The sequence below is a fragment of the Rhinoderma darwinii genome, chromosome 4 (genome assembly GCF_050947455.1).
Source record: "Rhinoderma darwinii isolate aRhiDar2 chromosome 4, aRhiDar2.hap1, whole genome shotgun sequence".
Taxonomy (NCBI): Eukaryota; Metazoa; Chordata; class Amphibia; order Anura; family Rhinodermatidae; genus Rhinoderma; species Rhinoderma darwinii.
This window is the reverse complement of record NC_134690.1, coordinates 171,334,444-171,356,373: the sequence shown is the minus strand read 5'-3', so window position 1 is coordinate 171,356,373 and position 21,930 is coordinate 171,334,444. Positions and strand designations below refer to the sequence as shown.

At 43.9% G+C, this 21,930-nt stretch overlaps 1 protein-coding gene across 1 annotated transcript in view; it reads right to left on the bottom strand.

Annotated features, from left to right (window-relative positions):
* LOC142760478 (5-hydroxytryptamine receptor 3A-like) overlaps positions 1 to 20,180 on the bottom strand; it is a 31,201-nt gene extending 11,021 nt beyond the window's left edge. The window contains exons 1-4 of the mRNA XM_075863670.1: positions 20,102 to 20,180; positions 18,956 to 19,119; positions 17,990 to 18,034; positions 17,056 to 17,165 (exon numbers count right to left, since the gene is read on the bottom strand). Of these exons, the coding sequence (XP_075719785.1) occupies positions 17,056 to 17,165; positions 17,990 to 18,034; positions 18,956 to 19,119; positions 20,102 to 20,180 (398 nt within the window). The remainder of the gene's footprint in view (positions 1 to 17,055; positions 17,166 to 17,989; positions 18,035 to 18,955; positions 19,120 to 20,101) is intronic.
* Between the last annotated feature and the right edge of the window lie 1,750 nt (positions 20,181 to 21,930).

Sequence of the window (21,930 nt, the reverse complement as noted above, 5' to 3'; positions counted from 1 at the left end):
CTCCAGATTACGGCAGTACCCCATATGTGGTAACAAACTGCGGTGTGAACCCACGGCAGGGTGTAGAAGGGAAGGTGCGCTATGTGGCTTTTGGAGCTCAAATTTAGTTGGAATGGTTTGCGGCGGCATGTCACATTTGCAAAGCCCCTGAGGGACCAAAACAGAGGAAACACCCCAAAAGTGACCCCATTTGGGAAACTAAACCCCTTAAGGAATCTATCTAGGGTTATAGTGAGCATTTAGACCCCACAGGTCTTTTGCTGAATTTATTAGAATTAGGGCTTATTCAGATGAATGTAAAATACGTCCGTGCAACGCGCGTGATTTTCACGCGCCTCTCACGGACCTATGTTAGTCTATGGGGCCGTGCAGACAGTCAGTGATTTTTGCGCAGCGTCAATCCACTGCGTAAAACTCACGACATGTCCGTTCTTTGTGCGTATTTCACGCATCACGCACCCATTGAAGTCAATGGGTGCGTGAAAACCACGCATGGCACACGGAAGCACTTCCGTGGGACGCGCGTGATTCGCGCAACAGCAGTGAAAAGTATGAATGAAAACAGAAAAGCACCACGTGCTTTTCTGTTTACAAACATACAAACAGTTTTATAATGATGGCGGCTGCGCGGAAAGCAAGCAGCCGCGCACCATATGATCATGATACACGGAGATGTTAAGTGCCGCATTTAATCCGGCCTTAGGCAGTGAAAATTAATATCAACAAAGTAGTGCCACACAGTAGTGCCACACAGCTCCCCAGGTAGTGCCACCAAGCCCCCCTCCCAGGTAGTGCCACACATCCCCCCCTCTCGGGTAGTACCACACAGCCCCCACCTCCCAGGTAGTGCCACACAGCCCCCACCTCCTAGGTAGTGCCCCACAGCCCCACCTCCCAGGTAGTGTCATACAGCCCCCACCTCCCAGGTAGTGCCACATAGCCCCCACCTCCCAGGTGGTGCCACACAGCCCCCCTCCCAGGTAGTGCCATACAGCCCCCCTCACTGGTAGTGCACAACAGCCCCCACCTCCCAGGTAGTGCCATACAGCCTCCACCTCCCAGGTAGTGCCACATAGCCCCTACCTCCCAGGTAGTGCCACACAGCCCCCCTCCCAGGTAGTACCACACAGCCTCCCTCCCTGTAGGTAGCGCCTTTGGGGTTCCCTCTAGGAGTAGAATCCCCAGCCAGAGCATTGCCTATGCTCTGGCTGGGGATTCCGCTTCATTAGAAACCCCTGATGTCACTGTCCATATATAGACAGTGTTGTCAGGGGCAACCCCAGAGCCATAGTCCCGGGCAGAGCACTACTAGCACTCTGCCTGGGACTTCTGCTCTGCTCCTGACCTCACTGTCCATATATGTATAGTGATGTCCGGAGCAGAGCTAAAGTCCTGGGCAGAGCTCTAGTAAAGGCTCTGCTCCAGTACTCCGGCCCTGGGGAAGCCCCTCACATCACTATCCATATACGGCTAGGGATGTCAGGGGCAACCCCAGAGCCAAAGTCCCGCGGGCAGAGCGCTACTAGCACGCTGCCCGGGACACTGCTCTGCTCCTGACAACACCGTCCATATATGGACAGTGTTGTCAGGGGCTTCCCCAGAGACGGAGTCCCGGAGCAGAGCCTCTTCTTACGCTCTGCTTGGGACTCCTTTCCTCCTGACATCACTGTCCATATATAAGCAGTGATTGCAGAGGCTTCCCCAGAGACAGAGTCCATGAGCAGAGCCGCTTGTAGCGCTCTGCTTGGAACTCCTTCTCTCCCTCTGGCATAATTGTCCATATATGGACAGTGATGTCAGGGACTTCCCCAGAGGCGGAGACCCGGAGTGCCGTAACGACGGCAGCGACAGCACCCGGTGGCCGAGTGGGCCCCCACAAAGGTAGTGGGCCCGGGTTCGCCGGGTGCTGATGCCGGCCCTGCCTTATACATACAATAGTTAGATACATCAATCTAATGCTCATAATGATTTTTGGAGGTTAATCACCGTTAATCAGATTAAAAACTATTTTCTACTGACTAAATGGCTAGAATACTGCGGGATCCACTGCAGTCTGTCTTGTCAGCATTCATAGAAGGCAAAATCAAATATATAGAGTACCTTATCTTCCCACATTCTCACTGTGCTTTTACACATAAATTGCTATAAAATATCAACACGTTGTGGCCTCCAGATTCTATCTATTAGGTGGCAGCTAACAAAAGTTACATACATATAGAACTGCAGGCAGAGATACAGTGGTCCTCTCAAAAAATAAAAAGCATACAGAAAGAATGCTGGTTAAAGTGCTTTATGCAGCCAGCAAACATGTACACTACACAAATAAACACACAAAATTATGAAACACCCCAAATCATCAATGACACAGTTTGCATATAGCAGACAATACTGTATTATGACATTTTATTTTCATGGGACACAGCTGGGGTTGTTACAAAGTGGTCCGAGTAAACACCCTGATCAAAAAGGGTGGTGACCATTAAGAATGAGAGGTGGTACATAGTTTTTAATCCCTTGAGGACACAGCCTGTTTTGGCCTTCAGGGCACAGCCGATTTTTTTCAAATCTGAAATGTGTTACTTTTTGTGGTAATAACTTCGGAATGCTTTTACCTATCGAAGCGATTCTGAGATTGATTTCTAGTGACATATTGTACTTTATGTTAATGAAAAAAATTTGGTTCATAAATTCAATATTTATTTGTGAAAAACACCAAAATCTTGAATAATTTGCAAAACTTTCTAAATTGAAAAGTATCTGCTTGTAAAACAGATAGCAATACCACTAGTTAACATTTCCCATATATGTACTTTATGTTAGCATCGTTTTTGAACATCCTTTTATCTTTCTAGGACGCTACAAGGCTTAGAACTTTAGCAGCAATTTCTCCGATTTTCAAGAAAATTTCAAAAGGCTATTTTTTCAGGGACCAATTCAGTTCTGAAGTGAATTTGAGGGCATCATTTTTTTTGCCGAAATTCATTTGTAATACTTTTTTCTGTAACACAGAAGGTTTTACCAGAGAAACGCAACTTAATATTTTTTGCACAGATTCAGCAGTTTTTAGAAATATCCAGCATGTGGCCTTAGTGTGCTAATGGGCTGAAACACAGGCCTCCGAAGCAAAGGAGCACATAGTGGTTTTTGGGGCCTCCTTTTTTTAGAATATATTTTAGGCACCATTTCGGGTTTAAAGAGGTCTTGTGGTGACAAAACAGTGGAACCCGCCTAAAAGTGACCGAATTTTGGAAACTACACCTCTCAAGGAACTTTTCTAGGAGTATAGTTAGCATTTTGACCTCACAGGTTTTCTGCATAATTTAGTAAAATTAGGTCATGAAAATGGAAAACGACTTTTTTTGTGAAAAAACATAGAAATTTTTAATTTTTACAAGGAATAAAGGAGAAAAAGCACTGCAATATTTTTAAAGCAATTTCTCCAGATTACGGCAGTACCCCATATGTGGTAACAAACTGCGGTGTGAACCCACGGCAGGGTGTAGAAGGGAAGGTGCGCTATGTGGCTTTTGGAGCTCAAATTTAGTTGGAATGGTTTGCGGCGGCATGTCACATTTGCAAAGCCCCTGAGGGACCAAAACAGAGGAAACACCCCAAAAGTGACCCCATTTGGGAAACTAAACCCCTTAAGGAATCTATCTAGGGTTATAGTGAGCATTTAGACCCCACAGGTCTTTTGCTGAATTTATTAGAATTAGGGCTTATTCAGATGAATGTAAAATACGTCCGTGCAACGCGCGTGATTTTCACGCGCCTCTCACGGACCTATGTTAGTCTATGGGGCCGTGCAGACAGTCAGTGATTTTTGCGCAGCGTCAATCCACTGCGTAAAACTCACGACATGTCCGTTCTTTGTGCGTATTTCACGCATCACGCACCCATTGAAGTCAATGGGTGCGTGAAAACCACGCATGGCACACGGAAGCACTTCCGTGGGACGCGCGTGATTCGCGCAACAGCAGTGAAAAGTATGAATGAAAACAGAAAAGCACCACGTGCTTTTCTGTTTACAAACATACAAACAGTTTTATAATGATGGCGGCTGCGCGGAAAGCAAGCAGCCGCGCACCATATGATCATGATACACGGAGATGTTAAGTGCCGCATTTAATCCGGCCTTAGGCAGTGAAAATTAATATCAACATTTCTTCCAATAAAATGTTGAATTTTAAAATTTTCACAAGGGATAAAGGAGAAAAAGCACCCCAACATTTGTAAAGCAATTTCTCCCGAGTACGGCAATACACCACATGAGGTCATAAATGTTTTTTTTGTTGTTTTATTTTTAAATTAGAAATTAGTTAACCCTTTCAGGACTGATCCAAGACCCATAACTTTTTTTGGTCAATAGAGTGGTGTGACGGCTAATTGTTTGCGGGAGGCGTTTGTAGTTTATATTGACACAATTTAAAGTACCATATACTGTACTAGGAAAATGAAAAAAAAATCTTTGCGGTCTGAAATTGGAAAAAACTGTGATTCCTCCATTGTTTTTTGGATTTCGTTTTTACGGCTTTTACCATGCGGTAAAAACGACAACTTAACTTTGATGTGCGTGTCAATATGATTACGGTAATATGAAATTTATCTCGTTTATTTTTATATTTTACTACTTTTACAAAGAAATAAAGAATTTGTTAAGAACATTTTTTTGGGGTTGATTGAGCCGTGTGAGGGCTTATTTTTTGCGGGATGAGCTGTCGTTTTTATTGGTAAAATAAAGGTATAGCTAATGTGACCAAAAAACAGCTATTTTGGCATTTTGAATTCTTTATTTTTTTCAGCGTTCACTGTGGAAGTTAAATAATTGTATATTTTAATATTTTAATTGTATATTTTAATAGTTCGGACTTTTACGGACGCAGCAATACAATTTTTTTTTTTTTTCACATTACTTTAGTAGAAATGTGGGAAACATAAATATATATATTTTTTCAGTACTAATAACTTTATTTTACTTTTTTTTACACATTTTATTAGTCTCCCTATGGGACTTTAACCAGCGGTCGTTAGATTGCTGGTACAATACACTGCAATACTAATGTATTGAGTATATTGTCATTTTTACAGGCTTCTGTAACAGCGTTAGAGCTGGGTATCAGCTATAATACACAGCTGACACCCGCAGCGTATGGTGCAGCTCATCACGTGAGCCCATTCCATACATCACCCCCCGCACCACAACGTCCTATTACGTCATGGTGTGCGAAGGGGTTAATGCGCAGCGGATGGTGCAAAAGTGAAATTTGCAATTTTCCACTGACATACCATTTTTGTGCACAATATGTTGTGCCCAGTTTGTGCCACTGAAGACAAATACCTCATAAAATGTTAAGCGGGTTCTCCCGGGTATGGCGACGTCATATATGTAGATGCAAACTGCTGTTTGGGCACGCTGTAGGTTTCAGAAGGGAGGGAGCGCCATTTGGCTTTTGGAGCACAGATTTTGCTTGGTAGTTGTTCTGTTTCGGGTTTTACTGGTATTTCAGTTTATAATGTGGGGGCATATGTAAGCTGTGCGGAGTACATCAGGGTATAATAAGAGGGTATAATAATGGGGTAAATAAATAATAAATTGCAGATGTGTGGCCAGTGTCGCACTAATAAATGGTGCTTAATCTTATCCGCTTTTGGAACACTCCATATTCTGAGAGACATAACTTTTTCATTTTTTTTACCACTGGAGCTGTGTAAGGGCTTAGCGATTCTGGCGTTGTTTTTTTTTTTTTTGTTTGTTTTTGCGGTGTTCACTGTACGGAAAAAATAACATTATAGTTTTATTTATATGATACCAAATATGTGTACTTATTTTTAATGTTTTCATTTTTTTCCTATAATAAAAGACTAATAGGAAAAAACAAACAAACATTTTTTGTTTTTTTAACTTATAACATTTATTTGTACACTTTTTTTGGTCCCACTAGGGGACTTGAACACCTGCAGCACTGATCGCTGCTAGAATACATTACAATACATACGTAGTATAATGTATTATAAATGTAATTGTAATGTTCCTGTCACTCTGACAATGAATCGCTGCATTTCACGGGTTAATTGCCAAAATCAGCAGCGATGGACCGCTGGCCGGCAACAGTGGAGTGTCAGGTGTCGGAGACACCTGACCTCTCGGTCCTTGGTGCACACTGTCACCGAGAGTGTGCACCAGGAAAGACCCGGTAAGTGTACGTCTTCATGCAGGAAGTAACCTCCCATGACGACGTACAGTTACTTAGGCCCCATGCACACGACCGTGCCCGCAATCCCGGCCCGCGATTGCGGGCACGGCCGGCCACTGACTGACAGCCGCATTTTCGGGCCGTGCTCCCATACAAAGTATGGGAGCACGGCCCGCAAAATTCGAAAGAACGGACATGTTCCATAATTCCCGGAAAATTTCCACGGCACTGACACCCTTCCGTAGTGCTACGGAAAGGTATCAGTGTTCAATGAAAGTGAATGGCTCCGTTTTTGCGGACCGCGGTTGCGGTCCGCAAAAACGGAGGTTTTTTGCTGTCGTGTGCATGGGGCCTTAGTCATCACTGGTCTCTATGGGGAAGGGGGGAGAGGAGTCCGCCCAAAGTCGTAGTCTTCTAAGGAGGTTTCCCTGTATGTAAACAGCTAATGCAATTTTATACACTGAATGTAAAATATATAATGAAAATAAAAAGTCATATTGTGCTGAATCAAAAAATATATTAACCCCTTAACGCACCATGACGCAACTGTACGTCATGGTTTGCCCTGCATTAAGGCACCATGAGGTACAGTTACGTCATGGCTAAAAACTGTCACCATGTCAAAAGACATTGCGACAGAAGAATGATATCAGCTGTCACAGACAGCCGATAGTCACGCTGATACGGTGAGGGACCAATTACAGTGAGGCACCTCCCACGATCGCTGTGATTGGTCAGTCAGTAGTGACAGACCAATCACAGCGTTTTAGTATAGTAAACCGGTAGAAAGAGCCGGGTTAGGGAATTTAACGTAACGACTGCTGTCAAAGACAGCAGATCGTCACTGACAAGATGTGGGGGAACAGTCACAGCGGTCCCCCGTTTGCGATCACTGTGATTGGTCCAGTCAGTAGTGACTGAACAATCACAGCCTAACCCGGCAGAAATAGCAGTGACAGATCGTTACTGACAAGCAGTGGGGACCAATCACAGTCCCTCGTTTGCGATCTCTGTGATTGGTCAGTCAGTAGTGACTGACCAATCACAGCAGTCTAAGAGTTACCTGGCAGAAAGAGCCAGGGGAGGAGTTCACAATGTGACAACTGCTGTCGAAGACAGCAGATAATCACTTTTATGTTGTGGGGGACCAATCGTTGTTGATCACTGTGATTGGTCAGTCTGTAGTGACTGACCAATCACAGCTTATTGATGTCAGTTTCTGGGCATCAACTTTTGCTCACAGCGTCTGATCTCCTCCTTTTGTGAGAGAGAGAGTGAGGAGATCAGACGTGTGTTAGTGAGAGACCGTGAGAGAAGACAGAGAACAAAGAATTATATCAATTCCCTGCCAGTGTCACTGACAAATGCCCCTTCCCTGCTCTACCCAGTAAAGTACCCAGAGAGTGAAGTGCCCTGTGCTGTGAATCGCCATCACCTGCCATTGTCCAGTGCCCCTTACCTTCTTTACCCAGTACAGATCCCAGAGTGATGTGCCCTGTGCTGTGAATCGCCATTACCTGCCATTGTCCAGTGCCCCTTACCTGCTCTACCCAGTACAGATCCCAGAGTGACGTGCCCTGTACTGTGAATCACCATCACCTGCCATTGTCCAGTGCCCTTTACCTGCTCTACCCAGTACAGATCCCAGAATGACGTGCCCTGTGCTGTGAATCGCCATCACCTGCCATTGTCCAGTGCCCCTTACCTGCTTTACCCAGTACAGATCCCAGAGTGACGTGCCCTGTACTGTGAATCACCATCACCTGCCATTGTCCAGTGCCCTTTACCTGCTCTACCCAGTACAGATCCCAGAATTACGTGCCCTGTGCTGTGAATCGCCATCACCTGCCATTGTCCAGTGCCCCTTACCTTCTCTACCCAGTACAGATCCCAGAGTGACGTGCCCTGTGCTGTGAATCGCCATTACCTGCCATTGTCCAGTGCCCCTTACCTGCTCTACCCAGTACAGATCCCAGAGTGACGTGCCCTGTACTGTGAATCACCATCACCTGCCATTGTCCAGTGCCCTTTACCTGCTCTACCCAGTACAGATCCCAGAATGACGTGCCCTGTGCTGTGAATTGCCATCACCTGCCATTGTCTAGTGCCCCTTACCTTCTCTACCCAGTACAGATCCCAGAGTGACGTGCCCTGTGCTGTGAATCGCCATTACCTGCCATTGTCCAGTGCCCCTTACCTGCTCTACCCAGTACAGATCCCAGAGTGACGTGCCCTGTACTGTGAATCACCATCACCTGCCATTGTCCAGTGCCCTTTACCTGCTCTACCCAGTACAGATCCCAGAATGACGTGCCCTGTGCTGTGAATTGCCATCACCTGCCATTGTCTAGTGCCCCTTACCTTCTCTACCCAGTACAGATCCCAGAGTGACGTGCCCTGTGCTGTGAATCGCCATTACCTGCCATTGTCCAGTGCCCCTTACCTGCTCTACCCAGTACAGATCCCAGAGTGACGTGCCCTGTACTGTGAATCACCATCACCTGCCATTGTCCAGTGCCCTTTACCTGCTCTACCCAGTACAGATCCCAGAATGACGTGCCCTGTGCTGTGAATCGCCATCACCTGCCATTGTCCAGTGCCCCTTACCTGCTCTACCCAGTACAGATCCCAGAGTGACGTGCCCTGTACTGTGAATCACCATCACCTGCCATTGTCCAGTGCCCCTTACCTGCTCTACCCAGTACAGATCCCAGAGTGATGTGCCCTGTGCTGTGATTCGCCATCACCTGCCATTGTCCAGTGCCCCTTACCTGCTCTACCCAGTACAGATCCCAGAGTGACGTGCCCTGTGCTGTGAATCGCCATCACCTGCCATTGTCCAGTGCCCTTTACCTGCTCTACCCAGTACAGATCCCAGAGTGACATGCCCTGTACTGTGAATCACCATCACCTGCCATTGTCCTGTGCCCCTTACCTGCTCTACCCAGTACAGATCCCAAAGTGACGTGCCCTGTGCTGTGAATCGCCATTACCTGCCATTGTCCAGTGCCCCTTACCTGCTCTACCCAATACAGATCCCAGAGTGATGTGCCCTGTACTGTGAATCACCATCACCTGCCATTGTCCAGTGCCCTTTACCTGCTCTACCCAGTACAGATCCCAGAGTTACATGCCCTGTGCTGTGAATCGCCATCACCTGCCATTGTCCAGTGCCCCTTACCTGCTCTACCCAGTACAGATCCCAGAGTGACGTGCCCTGTACTGTGAATCACCATCACCTGCCATTGTCCAGTGCCCCTTACCTGCTCTACCCAGTACAGATCCCAGAGTGACGTGCCCTGTACTGTGAATCGCCATCACCTGCCATTGTCCAGTGCCCCTTACCTGCTCTACCCGGTACAGATCCCAGAGTGACGTGCCCTGTGCTGTGAATCGCCATCACCTGCCATTGTCCAGTGCCCCTTACCTGCTCTACCCAGTACAGATCCCAGAGTGACGTGCCCTGTACTGTGAATCACCATCACCTGCCATTGTCCAGTGCCCCTTACCTGCTCTACCCAGTACAGATCCCAGAGTGACGTGCCCTGTGCTGTGAATCGCCATCACCTGCCATTGTCCAGTGCCCCTTACCTGCTCTACCCAGTACAGATCCCAGAGTGACGTCCCCTGTACTGTGAATCACCATCACCTGCCATTGTCCAGTGCCCCTTACCTGCTCTAACCAGTACAGATCCCAGAGTGACGTGCCCTGTGCTGTAAATCGCCATCACCTGCCATTGTCCAGTGCCCCTTACCTGCTCTACCCAGTACAGATCTCAGAGTGACGTGCCCTGTACTGTGAATCACCATCACCTGCCATTGTCAAGTGCCCCTTACCTGCTCTACCCAGTACAGATCCCAGAGTGACGTGCCCTGTGCTGTGAATCGCCATCACCTGCCACTGCTCAGTGCCCCTTCCCTGCTCTACCCAGTGAGGAACCCAGAGTGACGTGCCCTGTACTGTGAACCGCCATCACCTGCCATTGTCCATTAGGGATAGTTGTATGTTTGTTAGGAACGTTTTATTTAAAAAAAATAAAAATAATATAATATATAAAAAAAAAAAAAACTTTGTTACATTATATTACTGTTACAGTAGAGTTTACTGTAACAGATTACATATTATAGGTATGTTCACCTAGATCACTAATACAGAACCCCTCAAACCTCTGAAATGAGAAGCCATCAAGCCCTGCCTGGCACAAGTGAAGAGGACTGGGCACCCCCATGTAATTTTAACCCTCAAATTCCTGAATTTATTGGTGCCTCAGGAATCAGAGTGGATACATCAGGGCTAAATGAGTTTGAATTTTTCAAACTTTATATAACTGATGATTTTATTAATTCAGTGATTGTGCAAACTAACCTCTATGCACAACAATTTATTAATGCAAACCCGCAAACCTTTTTTGCCAGACAATGCAGGTGGCATCCCACTGATGCAACCGAAATTTTAAAATTCTGGGGATTGCTGATGAATATGGGCCTGACAAAGAAGCCAACAATACGATCATACTGTTCAACAGATGTGTTACATCATACACCAATGTATTGTGATGCAATGCCCAGAGGAAGGTTTGAGGCCATTCTTAAATTTTTACACTACAATGACAATACCCAGTGCCCACCCAGAGATGACCCAAACTCTGATCGCCTCTTTAAAATTCGACCAGTCATTGCTCATTTTACAAAAAAATTTAAAGAATTATGCACACCTCAGAAGCACATCTCAATCGATGAGTCCCTTGTTCACTTTAAGGGAAGATTAAAATTTAGGCAGTACCTTCCAAATAAAAGGGCCAGATATGGCATTCAAATTTATAAGCTGTGTGAATCAGAATCTGGGTACACACATACCTTCAGAATATATGAGGGGAAGGACACAAAAATAAATCCCCTAGACTGCCCCCCCTATCTATGTACAAGTGGGAAAATTGTGTGGGACCTCATGCACCCCTTCCTTGAAAAGGGCTACCACTTGTACCTAGATAACTTTTACACAAGTGTACCGCTTTTGAAAAGTCTTGCCCTGAAGCAAACAGTGGCCTGTGGAACGGTCCGTAAGAACCAGCGAGGCTTTCCAAAGACCCTCATAGCCCAGAAATTGAAGCGAGGCGAGAGCAGGGCGATGTGTAATGACGGGGTGCTGGTCCTAAAGTATAAGGACAAAAAAGATGTCCTTATGCTTACGACTATCCACAATGAAGAGAGCACTCTTGTACTCATGCGTGGCAGAGCAGAATAAACACCAAAGCCCGTATGTATCCAGGCATACAATAAACATATGGGGGGAGTCGATTTATCGGATCAGATGATAAAGCCATATGATACGATGAGAAAGTCCTGTACGTGGTACAAAAAACTAGTTGTACACCTGATGCAAATGGCGTTGTACAATTCTTATGTGTTGTACAGATATGCTGGCCATCAGAAAAAGTACCTGCAATCAGGGGCGTAACTAGGAAAGACTGGGCCCCATAGCAAACTTTTGACTGGGGCCCCCCCCTCCCCTGGGTGTCACACAACCCCCCCCCCTTGTAGATAGTGCCTTTTTTACAGCCCCCCCTGTAGATAACGCCATACAGCCCCCTCTGTAGATAGCGCCATACAGTCCCCCACGTAGATAACGCCATACAGTCCCCCTGTAGATAACGCCATACAGCCCCCTCTGTAGATGTCTACAAAGGGGGCTGTATGGCGTTATCTACAAAGGGGGCTGTATGGCGTTATCTAGAGAGGGGGCTGTATGGCGCTATCTACAGAGGGGGCTGTATGGCACTATCTACAGAGGGGGCTGTATGGCGCTATCTACAGAGGGGGCTGTATGGCGCTATCTACAGGGGGGCTGTATGGCGCTATCTACAGAGGGGGCTGTATGGCGTTATCTACAGAGGGGGCTGTATGGTGCTATCTACAGGGGGACTGTATGGCGCTACCCACAGGGGGACTGTATGGCGCTATCCACAGGAGGACTGTATGGCGCTATCTACAGGGGGGCTGTATGGCGTTATCTACAGAGGGGGCTGTGAGGCGCTATCTACAGGGGGGCTGTATGGCATTATCTACAGAGGGGGCTGTATGCCGCTATCTACAGGGGGGCTGTATGGCGTTATCTACAAGGGGGCTGTATGGCGCAATCCACAGGGGGGCTGTATGGCGTTCTCTACAGATGGGGCTGTATGGCGTTATCTACAGGGGGGACTGTATGGCGTTATCTACAGGGGGGACTGTATGGCGTTATCTACATGGGGTCTGTGTGGCTTAATCTACAGGGGGTCTGTATGGCGTTCCCTACAGGGGGGGTCTGTATGGCATTCCCTACAGGGGGGGTCTGTATGGCGTTCCCTACAGGGGGGTCTGTAGGGAACACCATACAGCCCCCCCCTGTAGGGAACGCCATACATCCCCCCGTAGGGAATGCCATACAGCCCCCCTGTAGGGAACGCCATACAGCCCCCCCTGTAGGGAACGCCTTACAGCCCCCCCCATAGGGAACGCCTTACAGTCCCCCCTGTAGGGAATGCCTTACAGCCCCCCTGTAGGGAACGCCATACAGCCCCCCTCCTGTAGGGAACGCTATACAGCCCACCCTGTAGGGAACGCCATACAGCCCCCCCTGTAGGGAACGCTATACAGCCCCCCCTGTAGGGAACGCCATACAGCCCCCCCCCTGTAGGGAACGCTATACAGCCCCCCCTGTAGGGAATGCCATACAGCGTCCCCAACCCCCCAAAAAAATGCGACCTACAGTGTGAAAAGACAAAAGACATGTATCCCCTCTCCACAGGATAGGGGATACATGTGTGATCGCTGGCAGCGATAAGGAGAACGGGGGACCGAAAGTCCCCCAAGTTCCACATGACTAACCTCTGACTTCCGGCGTCTGCGCAGCTCAATAAAAATGAAAGGAGCGCTGGTCACGGAAGCGCACAAACGCGACCGGTGCTCCATTCATTTCTACGGAGCTGCTGACACAGACCCCGGAAGTCCGAGGTTTGTGATGGAGAACTTCAGGGGACTTTCAGTCCCCCGTTCTCCCTATCGCTGCCAGCGATCACACATGTATCCCCTATCCTGTGGATAGGGGATACATGTCTTTTGTTTAATGGCAGAGCGGGGAGATACCTCCCTGCTCTGCCGTAGTGTTTAGTGGCGTCCCGCTGTAGCAGCCATAGGGGCTACTAGCGGAGCCTCCGGCCATGGTGGGGGCCCGTGCCGGCGGGCGACACGGGCCCCTTCATGCCGCGGGCACCGTAGCAGCCACTACGGCTGCTATAGCGGTAGTTACGCCACTGCCTGGAATACCAGGAAAGAATAATAAAAAAAAATATTTTTGCAGACATCGAAGAGGGGGGAGAAAATTCAGCCTCCGGAAGTGATGCCTCCAGAATTGTTAGAGGGCAACATTTCCCATCTGAGGTGCCTCCCACAGAAAAAAAAGACGGCCCCAGAAAAGATGCCGTGTCTGTTATAAAAAAGGAATTCGCAAAGACACAATTCATCAGTGTGACACGTGCCCCTCCAAGCCTGGGCTTTGTATCCAAGATTGTTTCAAAATCTATCATTTCACTTTAGAATATTAATTTTACAACTACTTTATTGGCTCTGTTACGTTTGCCCTTTTTAGATTGATTATTTCAATGTAATTTACCCTTTTGCCAATTACTTTACTGCCCCATTACAAATTGGAACACACACACACACACACACACACACACACACACACACACACACAGACACACCAAAAAATTATCATTATACCCCTAGATTAATACTTTTAAAGGTGCCACAACGTGACACCTTTGTAAAAATAAAGTATCAATTTTTTTCTGTGCCAACCCACTGCATAAATTGCTGGCAAATGCTTGTGCTGACAAAATTGTCACTATGATGAACACCTTTACAATTGTTCATACAAAAGTGGATTATCTGTAAAATCCCTCAAACAAAACTAAAAATTCTCACTATACCTCTAGATGTATACATTGTGGGGTGCATTTCTTCATTTTCATGTTTGTTTTACAAAAAATCCTGTCTTTAAGACGACAGATTTGTCAAAAAAATGAAATCATTTTTTTTACTCTCTTTGTATTAAATGTACCAATAAAATGTGGGGTCAAAATACTCACTACACCGCTAAATAACTATTCTAGTGTTCCAAATGGGGTCAAATATGGGGGATTTCTACCATTCTGGCAGCTCAAAGCCTCTCCAAATGTACAGTGGGGCCTAAAACATTTTCAAGCAAAATATGAGTCCTGAAAGCCTCCGGGTGCTCCCTTCCTTTTGGGCCCTGCCGTTTGTCCAGGCAACGCATTAGGGCCACAATGGGGGTATTTTTGAAAACAAGAGAAACAGGGTGATAGATTTTGGGGTGTGTTTCTTAATTCTCATGTTCGCGTTACAAAGAAAACGGTCTTCAAATTGATACTTTTATGAAAAAAGTGAATTCTTTTATTTTTTTAACTGCTATGCATTAAAATTAGCAAAAACTGTGGGGTCAAAATACTCACTACACCCCTAGATAAATACCTTAAGGGGTCTAGTTTTCTAAATGAGGTAGTTTATGGGGCGTTTCTATCGTTCTGGCAGCTCAAAGCCTCTTCAAATGTACAGTGGGGCCTAAAATATTTTCAAGCAAAATATGAGTCCTGAAAGCCTCCGGGTGCTCCCTTCTTTTTTGGCCCTGCCGTTTATCCAGGCAACGCATTAGGGTCACAATGGGGGTATTTTTGGAAACAGGAGAAATAGGGTGATCGATTTTGGGGTGTGTTTCTTCATTCTAATGTTCGCTTTATAAAGAAATCGGTCTTTAAAATGACACATTTGTGAAAAAAATGTAATTATATTTTTTTATGCCTGCTTTACATGAATTCTTACAAAAAAACTGTGGGGTCAAAATACTTACAACACCCCTTAATAAATACCTTAAGGGGTGTAGTTTTCAAAATGGGGTCATTTGTAGGGGTTTCCATCATTCTGACACCTATGATCCTCTGAAAACCTGGCTTGTTGCTGGAAAACAAAATGTACTTCAAAATGTATAAAATTATTATTACATTTGTAAGTCTTCTAAATTGCACAATTTTTTATTTTTTTAAAAGTGCTGCCAAAATAGAGTAAACAGATGGAAATATATATTTAATAAAAAAAATTGTATAGTATGTATGTACAAATGTGACATATTGCAGTTAAAAATAGGGAAAAATGTTGATTTTTACAAAATTTCTTACATTTTTCTATTTTTTAATTAATTTACGCAAATCGTATCAGTCTACTTTTACCACTAAAATAAAGTACAACATGTGACGAAAAAACAATGTCACAATTACTTGGATATTCAAAACTTTCACAGAGTTATTCTCTGATAAAGTCAGACATACCAGATTTGACAAATTTGGCTTGGTCATTAAGGTCCAAACAAGCTTGGTCACTAAGGGGTTAAATAATTTCAGAATTGTATACGGTTCGGAATTTCTGCAACGGAGTGCTGTGTGGAAATTCTGCAGCATTTACAGTAACAGCAGAGTGGAGGAGATTTAAACAAATTTCATGCACATGCTGCCGAAAAATTCCACTGCGAAAACGTTCATAAATTGACCTGCGGTGCGGAATTTAAATCTGCAGCATGTCAATTTATCCTGTGGAAATGTTGCTCTTTTGTTGCAGGTTTTCCCTATTGGTTACAATGGAGAGGTAAAACCAGCAACACATAGCAAATTTTGCGACTTTTGCAGCGAAAACGCTGTGCTTCTACTGCAAAAATCGCAGAAATTGATAACATTTATAAAAACTTTAATACTTACCCCGTGGGCGTTATCATAGAGACACATGCCTCTGTTCTCCATCCAGGCCGGCCCCCTGGGTTCACAATTTGGTGCATTTTTTCAGGCGGAATTCCCTGCGGGTCCTATGATGCATATGCTGTGTGGTTTTACGCAGTGTATCTGACCCATGGGAAACCAACCTACCAGGTAGAAGGGTTATGCTTTAAAGGGATTGTCCAATCAGGACAACTGCTGTCCATATGGCCTGCTAGTACATTTAAACTTCAAAAAGAATGACTGATTTATACTTCAGGATTAAAGATATTAGATGTCTAGAGCATCTTACTGCAGTCATTTTTGACCTCCTAGAGGATGACAATGGATCTCTATTCTTGCTGTGACTGGAACGAAAGGCCATGGCGGTCTGCAAACATTCCTCCCCCCTCTTCTTTCCCTTTCATCTCTATTGTATTCCCTGTATTGTTATGTATGTATTCAGTATTTTTGTTTTATTGTCTATTACAGAAGCATGTGAACTGTCATTCTTTATCTGGTATATTGTAATTGTTTATATGCCGTAGATATGCTTAACTTGTTTTGATATACTTTTGGAAGTATTTTAATGCTATGCTTTCATTATTATCTTGGTCACAGTTCTTATTGCAACATATTGTTTGCTTCTCTTCCTTCTTATTTTAACGGAAAAACTTTTCAATAAGTACACAGTTGAAAAAAAATAAAAAATCATAAAAAGAGGTCCGCCCCAACCCCAAACCACCCCCTATGAGCCAGAAAGGAAAGCCACTCTGGCGGACCTGGCCTGTCCATGCATAACATGGTCGGCCATTTATTTGGGGAAATGTATGGTCAGACGTGCCTTCCCCCAGCAATAACAGCTGATGGCGGAAGTCGGGCCAGCTTCTCTTTGTGAGACAACCACTTTTAAATCTATGTGTGTTGAGGTCAAAATGTAACAAATCCTACTAAACGTTTTAGGACTGATTTATGATATTCCAGGCATATGAGGCACAATATAATGAGTGTTTATTATTTTGACTTAAAGTCTAGGATCTAGGACTTTGGATGATACTCACAACTGCTGGATAAATATATCTGGAACCCACATCTTCTCAATTGGAACTGAGATGTCCCTGATACCGCCACACTCTTCTGGATCCCATTTTGCAAAATCATTATACCACAGCTTGAAATAAATAGGTAAAATGTTGTTAGGCAAAGCTAAATAAATAATCTCAAAGGAGTAATGTATTTAGAATAGACCACATTAGGGTTTTTAATTGGATTTGGTTATTCAGTAGTGAAGCAAAATATTCTTGTTGTGAATGAAGTTGAGTCTATACTAAAGCTATGTTCACACTTGCGTCAGAGGGTTCTGTTGTTCTGCTCCTTCAGATGAGTCAAACAAGGGAAGAAAGGAAGCAACGGTTCCGTTGCACAACGGACATTGCCCGCGACTGACAGAACCCATTGACATGAATGGGTTTCGTCGGCTTTCCGTTGGGGTATCTGGGATTTTACCGGAAACAATAGCACAGCATGCTTCCAGTAATCCCTGCCAGATCTGCGACGAAGGCCACTAATGGAGCCACCAACGTAGATGGGAACATGGCCTAATTAATTGTTCACCCTTCCAGGATAATGCATATAGCAAGCATTGCCAAGCATACCCAGCAAATGTACCAGGTACATAATAACCAGCAATGCTTGGAAAACAATTTTATTTTTGCTGTATTTCTTGAGCCTAGATATTCTTGAATAATTTGGTGTGGGTATTGCACCAAGTGCTAATACTTTATTATATACCGGTACATTTGTTATAAGCTGGCTCGTCCTTACATTTATCAGTTTACAGCATACATAAATGGCCTTAGCAATATATTATTTGGTCAGCATTAGGTCTTGAATATCTATCTGATAGAATATAATAAAGCCATAAAATGAACTGAAGGAAACACTTTAGACCATGGAATCGTTTCAACGGAGCTTAAGATTTTTTTGTTCACTTACCATTTGTATCCATACAAAGGTTGTCAGTAGTTGATCTTTCTCATTCTTTTAAAAAATATACAGAAAAAAAAATAAACAATATTGGTCATGAGACAATCTCCATAGGTAATAAAAACTGCTGTACTTATACTCAAAATCTCTGGCGATTAAAAGTGTTGATCAAGACATGGTTATAAATACTATTATAGTAATTGCAAAACCTAGGGGGCCAGTTGGATGGTGCCCTGTGCAGAGACTTCTATTAATGCCCCCTCTTATGGAGTACTATAGAGTGCTCAAATAATAAAATTTTAAAATGTAGAAATAACATTGCCAAAAAGTGTCCAAATAGCACTGCCAGACAGTTGCCTAATCTCTGCCTCATCAAAAAACTAGGGTACGAATCTGCATTGTCTACAGCTGCCTATCATAAGTTTGGGCACCAAGTGTGGGATCCGGTATGCAAGATCAAGGTGCCCAGGCCATCAGGGCCAATGGAACTCCCTTCAGAAATGTCAGGTGATGCGCCCAATTCCGCCCAAAATTCTGCAGCAGCAAAGTGGATGAGATTTCAACAAATCTTATCCTCATGCTATAGAAAAAAACAGCACAAAAGACATGCAAAAATGTACTTGCTGTATGGAGTTTCTATCCGCAGCATATCAATTTATGTTGCGAAAATGCAGCGGAATTTCCGCACAGAAAATCCTCACAGGTGCAGTTCCATTTATCTGAATGGGGTTATTTCTTCTGCAAATGCTTGGCTATCTGTAAATTCCATTCAGATGAATGGAACTGATTTCCAGTTGTATAAAATTTCTGCAACAAAATCTGCTGCGTCTGACTGCACCCTTATATAGTGTTTAATGACCACACATGAATAAATATAAAATTTGATGGGATGTCCTTAATTTTTCTGTGTATGGACCAATAGGTATATCATTATTCTGGAATGTAATAGCTAATATTTACACTTATTATACATACCACTCCTAAAACAGCATATAGTGTGATGGTAATGTTTACTGATGTTGGATAATTAAGATCCTCTGATGGGCGGAAAGCCTTCTTCAAAAACACTTCATGGAATGAATCATGAAAGGCTTCTGCTGTGCGATCAGCACAGTGTAACAAACCCACAACTTTAGTGCCTGAAAGACAACAATCAGATTCACCATAAATACAGGAGATTTAGTATAAAAAGAAAAAAACAGGCTCTAAGATAATTAAAGGGGTTATCCGGGATGTGAACTTTTTTATTAGGGGCTGGAAATTAAATAAATAAACCAAAAAAGCAATACTTACCTATTTTTGCGTCGGCACTTCAGAGCTGTCGTTTCGGCGGCACTCCTGGTGGTTGTTTACATGCATGTAGCATTTGGCCAATGCACCCAATAAAGGGGCTTAGCAGCCATATGTTGTATTTCTGGCATTAGGCCAAAAATACGATTAGTTACCAGTGAGCCCTGCTGAGCCCTCTGATTGGCTGCAGCGGTTACATGCTACGTGTATGTAAACAACCACTGAAAGTGTCACCAGAGCGGCCACGCTGGATCTCCAGGGGCAAGGATAGGTAAGGATTGCTATTTTGGTTATTTCATAAATTTCCAGAAAAAAATTCACATTCCAGAAAACCCCTTTAATAGTTAATTTGATTAAAAACAAAAGGCATAACTATCATATTGAGTTAATTCAGCTGGAAAGTTGGGTTCTGACGTAAACAACTGCAATGTTATTGGAAATATGAAAGTGCATTTTGGCTCTTGCGGGCAGTTACATGCATACATTTTACATGGTGCATTGCTTGGGAATCTAATTTTTTGTAGTCACTTCAGTGGTGCACGAGAATTAATTACAGAAAAATATGTGAAATTTAATAAGGCTGGGTTTACACTACATTTTCTTCCATTTTTTAAATGGATTTTTATGTTTTGGTTGATGAACGTCCTTTGAGAGACATGGGAGTTTATCTAGCAAAACACAAAAAAAACGCATATTAAAAACGCAACATAAAATGCACAGTATGAACCCAACCTATATGTGTAAACAAATATGCAGCAAGCCCAGATAATAAAGCAAACAGTTCAAGTTCACATAATAACAGCTCAGGAAAACATTCCGTAATTTTATTACTGAAGCCAAATTTCATCTCAGTGACCAGCACCTTCTCCTCCATGAGAATATCTTCTTCAATCTCATGAGTTTCTGACATTTTGTTATAGCTATGGATCATAAAAATCTATACAGCGTTACATATTCATTAGATGTCTGGAGTTTCATCGGAGACATAGGAAGAATACAAATATTAAAAGACAATCCATGCGCTACATTTACAGCCTGAGCAGAAAAGTGTTGACCAAATCTTTGACAAAAGATATTATGGAGCTGGATATAGAATTTAAGAATAGAGAAGTTAAGTTGAGGCAAATAACAAAGTTAACCATTAGGCCTCACGCACACAGCTGAGCTTGTATGGAGTCGTAATATGGCACCCATTGCAGATTATTGGCCCATACTGTCCCTCAGTATGCCTCTAATTTTGTATGTGTTTTCTCTCTGATTCATACAGCATGCTTCATCATATGTGGTATTACAGAGTATTCTACCCTAAAAGCTTTGCGTCTAAGCGAGAATAGCTCTGTAATGTGTTGACACACAGAGTTTTATCAGGTCTGAAATTGGGCGATAGAATCACAGTGGGCCTTCTTTTTAAAAAGGGCTTATCCTTGTGAAATTACCCCTTAAATTCTTATTATGGGGAGATGCAGAAAAAAAAACATTCCACCATTTTTAATTACGCCATTGACCGATCACCATGAATAATGTGTTCACTGTATTGTACGGTTTGCTACAGTAATGGAGATACCAAATATGTCTATGTTATTGTCAAAAATATTTTTGATATCTTTATATGTGAACCTAAAAGTGCTATAGACAGTTGTCACTGGAGCTCACAGATCTGCTGAAACAAGAGCCTACATGGGGGGTTGGCTATTCTATTTCAAGTCGTTTAGTTTATGGCTTTGCATTTCAGCTGTTACACCGGCAACGTGGGAAAACGTGCGGACATTGTATTTCTTATGGCTAAAGATATATGTGGAGTTTTGGGACATTACCATATTTAGAATGCTCATGCTTTGCAAGTATGAGGTCACCACCTACTCTCATTTTCTTATAAATAAAGATGGATCCGCCCCCTAGGGCAGAGACTGTTTGAACACTGAAGCTGCGTGTCATGGTCTCTCCGGCCGACCTCTCTCAGATCCACCATTGAGAGAGCATTCATTAATTTGGAACTCATAGACAAATGCAGATAATGTCCAACGTTAATGGACAATGTAAATTCTGCAGCGACATTACTTGGGGGCTCTTGTCCGGGATTCTCAACACAGATCGAAGGCGACAATCGAAGGTGGATGACGGCTAAGATAACGGAGAACTGCACACAAAACCGGTGAGTAAGAAATGTTATTCTTACTGTGCACTTCTCTCTTGTTTTAGCTGCCGTCCAGGTATTGTCTCTTTTGACTATTTGGGAACCATGAACACCATTTGTCTATGAGTTGTATGTATGAATTATAGGAATAAGCGTGTGAGTAGAAATGAATCTGTGAGTGTATCTGTGAGAGGCTGAGATAAGGGAGCGTTTGTTTTCTGATCCCAAAACATACAGAAACAACCAAATACCGAGATAACACTAAACGGCCTGTCCGAAGTGTTCCCTCCGGCCCCTGGGTTTAGTATGTATTAAGATCAGGTTGCAAATTGATCCTTGCAGAAGTGACGGGTAACCATCCCCGCCCAAGTGATTGTTAGGACTTTCGCGCATCCAGACTGTGACCCATAGGAGGTGCACCTGGCCGGAAGTAAGAGTACGTATGTGGGCTAATCCTCGGATGCCCGAACTGAATGAGTTGCTGATTATTAAGTAACATCTCTGTAACTAGAAAGTTTATGGAATA